This window comes from Loxodonta africana, chromosome 11 (assembly GCF_030014295.1).
Source record: "Loxodonta africana isolate mLoxAfr1 chromosome 11, mLoxAfr1.hap2, whole genome shotgun sequence".
Taxonomy (NCBI): Eukaryota; Metazoa; Chordata; class Mammalia; order Proboscidea; family Elephantidae; genus Loxodonta; species Loxodonta africana.
The window spans coordinates 26186175-26196419 of NC_087352.1; the positions used below are offsets into that span (position 1 = coordinate 26186175).

At 42.3% G+C, this 10245-nt stretch overlaps 1 protein-coding gene across 1 annotated transcript; it reads right to left on the minus strand.

The window, feature by feature from the left end:
- Positions 1 to 357: 357 nt before the first annotated feature.
- On the minus strand, positions 358 to 1346 carry LOC100657993 (olfactory receptor 10A7-like). Its single transcript, XM_003406644.3, has one exon. The coding sequence runs from the start codon at positions 1276 to 1278 to the stop codon at positions 358 to 360; it is 921 nt and encodes a 306-aa protein (XP_003406692.2). The 5' UTR covers positions 1279 to 1346.
- Between the last annotated feature and the right edge of the window lie 8899 nt (positions 1347 to 10245).

Below are 10245 nucleotides of genomic sequence, written 5' to 3' on the forward strand. Positions count from 1 at the left end.
ATAAATGATGTGTTTTGAGACTAAATGTTAGGATGGTTTATTACACAGAATCTTGAGGAAATAGATGACCAATATTCTCTAATTGGCCCATAATAGCATCATTTGTCCACCCCTACTGAATATTTTGGTCAGGGAGTGAAGGCTTGTTCATGAGCATTTTCTTGGGCAGAGAAGTGGAATCAGTACCATCTTGACCACATGGACTCAGAGAGGGAATTATGGTTCTCCAGAAGAAAATCAGAGTGCTGTACTATAATAGTGGTACTTGGAGTTTAGGCAGATAAACATACATCTACAACCTCTAATTCTGAAAAGCAGTCCTCTCTGGAGAGGTCATTCAGGGGGCCCAGACCACTGTCAGCCAAAACACACACGGCCCAGGGCAGCCTTCACCTCCTTGTTCCTCAGGCTGTAAATGAGGGGGTTGAGCATGGGGGCGACCACAGTATAGGAGACGGACACCACCTGCTTGCTCTCTGGGGAGTAGTTGGCCCTGGGACGCAAATGGATGACCCCCGTTGTGCCATAAAACAGAACCACCACGATGAGGTGGGAGGCACATGTGGACAGGGCTTTGTGGCGCCCTGTGAATGATGGCATTCGTAGGACAGTGACCAACACTCCAATATAGGATGCAGCAATCAGACAAAATGGAACCATCATGACAATCACTGTGGCCATCAACACATTGGTCTCAAAGACCCTAGTGTCTGCACACACCAGGCTCAGCAGAGGGCTGATGTCACAGAAGAAGTGGTGTATGCCACATGGCCCACAGAATGGAAAGCTGAACAACCAGATTGTGAATACCAGTGACACAGGGACTCCAGCCAGCCAGCAGGAGGCACCTAGCAAGTGGCAGAGCTGTGGGCTCATGATGGTGCCATAGTGCAGGGGCTTGCAGATGGCCAGGTAGCGGTCACCCGCCATGATGGTCAGGAGGAAGCACTCGGACGTTACACAAGCCAGCACCAGTAGCATCTGCAGCGCACAGCCTACAGGTGACATGCCATGCCCAGGCCACAGCAGTGTGGCTAGCATCCGAGGTACAATGTCCAGGGAGAAGCAGAGTTCCACAAGGGCTAGCTGGGGCAGGAAGAAGTACATGGGTGCATGCAAGGCTGCATCCCACATGGTCAACAGCACGATAAGCCCATTGCCCAACAGTGAGAGCAGGAACACGGCCAGGACAAGTGCGGCTAGTAGAGGGCGCAGTGTGGGCACATGGGCAAAACCCAGCAGGATGAACTCACATGCCCAGCTCTGGTTGGCATCCATGGAAGCCCAGGACCTGGGGATGGTCCAGCAGAACAGGTAGATGGTGGAGAGAAAGGAGGAGGGAGCCTGTGGGGTGAGGTAAGGAAAACCAATGAAAAGGTGAATTAAGCTTTCCTGGCCCTGTCCCCCACAGTGCATGCTACCTGGAGCTGCCCAAGGGCTCTTATAAAAAGACAAATCAGGAAAAGTCAAAAGAGGGTAAAATGCAGAACATAATTTCAAATTTTCAATGTAATCCAGACTTTCTGAAGTCATTTGAAGCTATTGCCCTGAAATTATCTTTAAACCTTGAACCAAAACTATCCCCTGAAGCCTCCTTTGAAAAAACCATAAAAAAAAAAAAAAACTTAATTAGTTATGTATGTCTAACTTAAGCATTGTGCTCTTTTAAAGATCTGTGTGGAAGCAAATTGACAAAGGCAACTCAAAAAGTTAGATAAGAAATATAGTGGCAGTGAGTTTACGTTAATGATGGTAGAATAATTTGGAAGAGGATAGTGAGAATGGTTGAGGAATGTAATCAGTCACTAAACTATATGTGCAGAAATTGTTGAAATGGTGTATCTTTTGCTGTCTATGTATTTTCACCGATAAATAAATAAAATAAAAAATTTTAAATGCAAATCAGGTCATGGCACATACAGGGCCCTCCTTGAGTTACTCAGTAAAGACAGAATGAAACCAAGGCCTTACTAAGGCTGTTGAGGTTCCTACCCACCTCTCTGACCTCTGCTCCACTGAGCTCCATCCACAGCGGATGATCTGCCTCAGGGCCTTTGAACTGGCCACATCCTTCCCTTGAGATGCTCTTCCTCTGAATGCTTGTTCCCTTCTTACAAGGTCTTGTGTAGACTGGTCCTTGGCTATTTCTCATTCCACATCTCCTTCCATACTTCTTGCTCACTAAGCTTCAAGACCCTTCTCATTATCTTGGAGGCCTACCATTTCCTTCTAACCTCAGTGCTTTTGCCCATATTATTCCCTCTGCCCATAATGTTGCTGCCCACAACTGTTGCCATTGCTGGACACTTCTCATCCTCCAGACTTCCATTCAAATATCACCTCCGAATCTACTCCCCTGCCGGCTAGAAATAGCATGGCCAGCACCCATCTCCAGAATCTGGAACATCTACACAATCTGGAACTATGTTTGAATTAAGTTCTTGTTTAATACAGTCCATTTTCTCCCATAGACTGTGAACCCTACGGACTAGACACCTTCACATCTAGCACCCAGGACATTTATTTTCCATCAGGTAGTGTTATAAACCCATGCCAAGTGCATTAACCTTTTCCTCCACCCAGGGACTCCCCCTACATAGTAGATAATAAACAGTTTATTAATAAATTAGTTTCTTCCAATACCCTTTCCTTATTAACCCCCAACACACACAACACTCTCTCTTCTTACCTCTCTCAGCCCTGGTGGATGGAGTCTGTCATGAAGAACTTTCAAATATGCTTATCCATTGAGAGCAGATGTGCCACCATGTCAGGCTGTGTCCTCCACTCCCTTTGAACCGTGGGGTCATGTGCAAAGCTCAGACAGAGCTGGGTTCAAATCCAGACTCTGCCATTTCCTGGATGTGTTCAAGCTCACCTCCCTGAACCTCCATTCCCTCATAAGGAAACCAGTGAAATTAAAAAAAAAAAAAAAAATGACCCAGCAATTCCATTCTTAGGTATATACCCAAGAAACTTGAAAGCAGAGGCACAAACAGACACATGGACACCAATGTTCATTGCAGCACTGTTCACAACAGCCAAAAGGTGGGAAAAAATGAAATGTCCATCAATAGATGAAAGGACAAACAAAATGTGGTATATACGTAAAATGAAATACTACCGTGCCGTAAGGAGAAATGAAGCCATTCTACGTGCAGCAACATGGATGAGCCTTGAAGAGGTTATGCTGACTGAAATTAGCCAATCACAAAAAGACAAATATTGTATGATATCACTAATATCAAATACCTAGAATAGGCAAAAGTATAGAAGTTAAAGTTTAATAGTGGTTACCAGGGTTGGGACGGATGAGGAAAATGGGGCATCAAATTTTAGGTAGCAGAGATTTTTTGCTTATGGGGTTGGAAAACACAGCAACAGATAATGGTGATGGTTGCACAACATGATTTATGTAACTGGTTTTATCGAATTGTCTACACGAAAAATGTTGAATTGGGAAATGTGTTATTTATATTTTTATAAAAATAAATTTAAAAAAAAGGCTTATTCCTCAAGGTCCTGAGACTCCAGTAGGGTGTTGCATGTCAGAGATTCTAAATAACCCCGGGGCCCAATGAAAATCTTGACCTGGAAGCACACACGACTGAGTACTGGCAGAGATCAATGTGGGTTTAGCTAAATGAGATGTTAGTGCTATCACAAATTTTTTTTCAAGGATAAATGTGTTCATATACTAAACCAGTTGCCATCGACATGACTTCAACTCATGGCCTCCCCACATGTTTGAGAGTAGAACTGCATAGAATTTTCCACTGCTGTGATCCTTCAGAAGTAGGTCACCAGACCTTTCTTCTGAGGCACTTGTGGGTGGATTTGAACCACTAACCTTTTGGTTAGTAGCTGAGTGCTTGACTGTTTGCCACACCCAGGGTCTTTATTCATATACTCTCAGTGTATTACTCAGTTTCATCACCCATAAAGGGGTGGTGGTGGTTAAAAGAGCTAACCCAGACTAATTAGTAGAACAGTGGCTGGCACATATAAGAGCTCAGTACTACTTTTTTTATTGCTGAGTTTTTTTCCTAGAGCTGTTGTGACAAATTACCACAATTCAGGTGACTTAAAGCTACAGAAATGTATTGTCTCACAGTTTTGGAGGCTATAAGTCTGATATCAAGGTGCTGGCAGGGTTGGATCCTTCTGGAGGCTCTGAGGGAGAATCTGTCCCAGGAGTCTTCCCTAGCGTCCACTGGTTGCCATCAATCTTTGGTGTTCCTCTTCTTGCAGATGCGTCACTCTAATCTCTGCCTCCATCTTCACATTGCCCTCTGCCCTGTGTGTGTGCCTGTGTGTCTCCAAATTTCCCTCTCCTTATGAAAATACTAGTCATTGGATTTAGGGTCCATTTCTTATAATGATACCCACCCTAATAGGTCAGGGCCAACCCTACTCCAGTTTGACCTCATCTTGACTTAATTACAGCTGCAGAGACCTTATTTCCAAATAAGGTCATACTCACAGGTGCTGGGGGCTATGGATGCAGCATATCTTTTGGGAAGATCACAATTGAACCCACTACAATTATTAACAGTACTAAAAAGAATTCCAGATTCCCCTTCCTAGCTATGTGATCACGGGCGGGGTATATTTCTTCTCTGAGCCTCCATTTCCATGTAAGTAAATTGGAGCTCAGAAGACTTACCCAGTCATGCTGTCAGGGCAAAGTTTAGTATGTAATATTCGCTCATACAAATGCCATTGCTCTCAGGACTGGGAGGGTGGTGAGAGAGAGGGAGCCTCCTCTCTCATCCTTCATGCACAAAGCTGTCAAAGCTGAGAGCCCAATTCACATTTGACGGCCTTCGAGCTCTGCTCCCTAGAGTATGGATTGTTGTTGTTGCTGTGTGCTATAATGTCGATTCCAACTCCTTATGACCCCGTAGGACAGAACAGAACTGCCCCATTGTGTTTCCTAGGCTGTAATCTTTACAGGAGCAATCTCCAGATCTTTTCTCCTGCGAAGCTGCTGGTGGGCTGAAACAGTCAACCTTTTGGTCAGCAGTAGAGTGCTTAATAATTGTGTTACTAGGGTTCCTTCAAATATGGATGGGGTTATCAAATTACAGAATCCACTGGCTTCAAAGGCACTTTTGAGTGGTCTCACTCAACTTCCTTCTGTGATTCTAAATCCATGGCTAGAGCAACATCCCCACCAAGTAGTTGTTAAGCTTAGTGGCATCACTAGGGTTGGTGTCACCCGCTGCGGAAGCTCATGGTGTCGCCCTTCCCCTAGGGCGTCCTCCCATACTAGACCACACAGAATCCTTAGTACACTTTTTATGCTAATATTGCTCCTAAATCGTAATTCCTGTACATCACTCCTTCTTTTCCTTTAATTAGTACTTCATTCTGAACAGTTATTGATATAGATGGACAAATACTAATTTCCACGATATTATGGATAAAACAGCAGAAAACTTGACAAAATCAGCAACTATAAAAACACCGGCTGCAACAAAAACAACAGTGCGTGCTTATAGCACATGCAGACAAACCCGTGTGATTCGGAGCATCATTGTAATTGGGTAAGAATGACAGCTCTGACTGGAGTGCATTAGAAGGTTCAAAAAGTAAATTAGCGTACAGTTTTAGCTTTGTAGGTGTACAGATACATGTTGTTACAACTAACTACAGGGGTATCTTTATAAAAAATAATACATTTCTGCTGAAACACTGCGCAAAGATGTTACAGTCATTTTGGTGTCACCCCCTCTGACAGCATTACCTGGTGCAGTCCACAACCCCCAGCATCTGCCTAGTGACGACAGTGGTTAAGCTCTTGCTTGTGTATCTTCCGTGACAGGGAGCTTATCACCTCCCATAGTAGCCTAGACTTTAATAACAGTTACGAAGATCTTCCCACAGGCCTTTGCATACATGATTGACAGGAGTGTAAATTGGAACTCTTTGTATGGCATATCGACAATACCTGCTCACATTTAAATGTGTTTAATGTCTTCGCTCTGCAATTCTGCTTCCAGGAACTGACCCTATTGATAGATTTACACATGCGCTCATGGTCTCTGTGTGAGGTTAGTGAGAGCAAAGCATTATTTCTAAGAGCAGACTATTGGAAGGAATCTACAGCCCCTTGGTCGAGACTGGGGAAATGGTATATCTTTATTATGGAAAACTCAATAGCTCCTCATGTAGCCCTATGGGCAGGAACGTTATTAACATGCAAGAAGCAAGGAGAAGAACATTGTATAGAATATGCTATCATTTCTGAAAATAACAGAATATGTATTAAATATCTTTGAAAAGACACATAAAGACTTGCTGACAGGGGTTGCCCTGACAGATTCAATGAAGGTCAGAGAGAAATAGACACTTGTTATCATATACTCTTAGAACCTTTTGAATTTTGTAAATGGGTATGTATTGTTCCTAGAAAAATTTCAGACAATAAAAAAGAATTGATAGACCTCCACAATCAAGCAAAAATCCTTGCTATAAAAATATTTTAAATAACACAAAACCAAAACAAAACCATTTGCCATCCAGTTGGCTCTGGCTTGTGGTGATCCCATGTGTCAGAGTAGAGCTATGCTCCACAGGGTTTGCAATGGTTGACTTTCTGGAAATAAGATAGCCAGGCCTTTCTTCCAAGGTGCCTATGTGTGGACTCAAACCATCAACCTTTCAGTTAGCAGCCAAGCATGTTAACTGTTTGCACTATGTACAAAATAGAAAGACAGCATTCCCCAGCAACTGAGCCCTACTTCCAAGTGATGGCCAAAGCTTACAGTTTGGCTTATATCTTTCGGATTTTTGTTACACACAAGACATGGTTAATATAATTCGACTCTTGCTATAATTTTATGTATCACTTTTGGAAAAAGGAAAAATCAAAATTAGGGTTATGAAAACTTACTTGTAATTCCATCACCCACAGATCATTTCTGTTAATGTTTTGAAGCATTTTCTTCCAATTAGAAATATAAGTATAGATACTTTTTAAAAACAAAATTTGTTTGTTTTATAAGCACATTTTGCATCTTAATGTCTCTTTAAACCCTGGAACATTTTTCCATATTAATAAAAAAAGGTTCATAATCATTATTTTAATGGCTGCACACTATCCCATCATATAGTGGTGGAAAATTATATTTAACCAAGCATAGCAATGATTGTGAGGATGGCACAGGACTGAGCAATGTTTTGTTCTGTTGTGCATATGGTTTCTATGCTTTAGAACTAACCCAACATTACCTAATGACAACAACAACAACAACAATTCTATTTGACATAAGAGTTAATGGATGGTATGAACGGTTAACATGCTCAACTGCTAACCAAACGGTTGGAGGTTCAAGTCCTCCCAGAGATGCCTCAGAAGAAAGGTCTGTCAATCTACTTCTGAAAAAAAAAAAATCAGAGAAGGAAGGAAGGACAGAAAGAGAGAAGAGGAGAGGAAGAAAGGAGAGAAAGAGGAAAGGAAGGAGAGAAGGAGGAAAGGGAGGGAGGAGGAGAGAAAGAAAGACAGGATTGTTTTGGAGCTTTGGAATATAGAATTTTCTTGGAGATCATCCAATACTCTTCATATTCAGATCAGAAAACATGAAGCCCAGATAGGATCACTCTTTGCCCACATGACCCCACAGTCCTCTCCCCACCTCCATGCCTCAACCATCATGATGCTCTGTGAGATTATCCCCCCATTGATGGATGAGGCAGGAAACATAGGCCCAGGGAACTTTACCACCTCACAAAGCAAAATGGAAACATCCACATCTGCATTCCCCTGTCAGATCCTCAGAGGGACCACCTTTTCTCCCTGAATAAACAAATGATGTTCTGGCCCCAAAGACAACAAAGATGAAGACTCACCTCCCAGAGATTCCACAGCTCAGAGGCTTGGTTGAGGTTTGGTTCATAGAGATATCAACCTCTGGTCAGGGACCTTGAGACTGTATGTTCTCCCTAAAGACCTCAGAATCAGGGCTCATTATCCAACCCTGTGCCCTGCTGCAGCCATCAAGGAGGCCGCCCTTCCATTCTATTCATCTCCTTCTTCCACGGCACAGTGGAGAGGAGTCCACCTGGTGGTCAACCTGGTAGAATCAAGTTAACATCAAAACATGCCTTCTGTCATACATTGAATTGTGTCCTCCAAAAATATGTGTCAACTTGGTTAGGCCATGATTCCCTATTCTATGGTTGTCCTCCATTTTGTGATTGTAATTTTACGTTAAAGAGGATTAGGGTGGGATTGTAACACCCTTACCAGGTCACATCCCTGATCCAATGTAAAGGGAGTTTCCCTGGGGTGTGGCCTGCACCATCTTTTATCTCTCAAGAGATAAAAAGGAAAGGGGAGCAAGCAGATGGGGGGAGGGGCTCATACCACCAAGAAAGCAGTGCCAGGAGCAGAGCACATCCTGTGGACCCGGAATCCCTGCATGCAGAAGCTCCTAGTCTGGGGGAAGATTGATGAGAAGCCAACAGAGAGAGAAAGTCTTCCCCTGGAGCTGATGCCCTGAATTTGGACTTTTAGCCTACTTTATTGAGAAGAAATACATTTCTGTTTGTTAAAGCTGTCTACTTGCGGTATTTCTGTTAGAGCAGCACTAGATGACTAAGACACATTCCCAATAGTTGTTGTTGGTGGTTGCACAACATGATTGGTGTAACTGGTTTCATTGAATTGCACAGGTGAAAAATGTTGAACTGGCAAATGTTGTGTTATCTATATTTTTTCACAATTAAACTATGTTAAAATAGAAAAAAAATTGAAAAAACCCACCTTCCCATTCTACTCAGCCATAAAGGGAAATGAAGTCCTGATGCATGCCACAACATCGAGGACCTTGAAAACGTTGTTGCTGTTAGTTGCCATCTAGTTGGCTCCTACTCATAGCAACCTTATGTGTAATAGAACGAAATAGTGTCCAGTCCTGCACTCACCTCACAATAGTTGGTATGCTTATACCCATTGTTAAAGTCATTGTGTCAGTCCATCTCTTTGAGGGTTTTCCTCTACTTTGCTGACCCTCTACTTTACCAAGCATGATGTCCTTCTCCAGATACTGGGCCCTTCTGATGACATGTCCAAAGAAAGCAAAACAAAGTATCACCATCCTCACTTCTAAGCAGCTTTCTGGTTGGACTTCTTCCAAGACAGATTTGTTTTCTCTTTTGGCAGTCCATAGTGTATTCAATATCCTTCGCCAACACCATAATTCAATTGTGTCAATTCTCCTTCAGTCTACCTTTTTCAGTGTCCAGTTTTCATTTGCGTATGAGGCGACTGAAAATACCATGGCTTGAGTCAGGTTCACCTAAGTCCTCAAAGTGACATCTTTGCTTTTGAACACTTTAAAGAGGTCTTTGGCAGCAGATTTGCCCAATACGTCATTTGATTTCTTGACTGCTGCCTCCAGTGATGTTAACTGCAAATCCAAGTAAAATGAATCCTAGACGACGTCAATCTTTTCTCCATTCATAATGATGTTGCTTATAAGTCCAGTTGTGAAGATTTTTGTATTCTTTACGTTGAGGTGTAATCCATCCTGAAGGCTGTAGTCTTTGATATTCATCAGTAAGTGCTTCAAGCCCTCTTCACTTTTGGCAAGCTGAGTGAAATAAGTAGCAAAAGGAAAAAATACTGTATGATCTCACTTATATGAAATAAGCAAATATATAGAAACCAAAGATTATTAATTGTTACCAGGGTTTTTGCTTAGGGAGCACTGAGTTTATGTTAATAGTGGTGAAATGATTTGGAAAAGGATATTGAGGATGGGTGCATAACTTGAAGAATGTATAAATGTCACTGAATTATACATGTAGAAATTGTTGAACTATGTTTTGTTATGTAACTTTTCGCCACAAATTTTAAAAACTTGTTTAAAAAAACAAAAACAACAAAAAAATGCCTTCCCTGAATGGTGCAGATGGTTGGAAGTTCAAGTCTACCCAAAGACACCTCTTAAGAAAGGCCAGGCAATCTACTTCAAAAAAAGCAGCAATCGAAACCCTATGGAGCACAGGTCTAACATGATACACATGAGGTCGCCATTAGTCAGAATCAGCTCAATGGCAACTGGTTTTCTCTGCAACTCAGCAGGTCCTCATCGCAGTCACACCCTAGAGAAATGCTCACACCAGTGTCCAAGTAGGCGTGAGCAAAGAAATTCAGAGTTGCTTGGATTGTAATACTGAAATATTGAAAAAATGGAAACCACTTAAATTCCCATCTGTAAGGACTGTATGTAGATG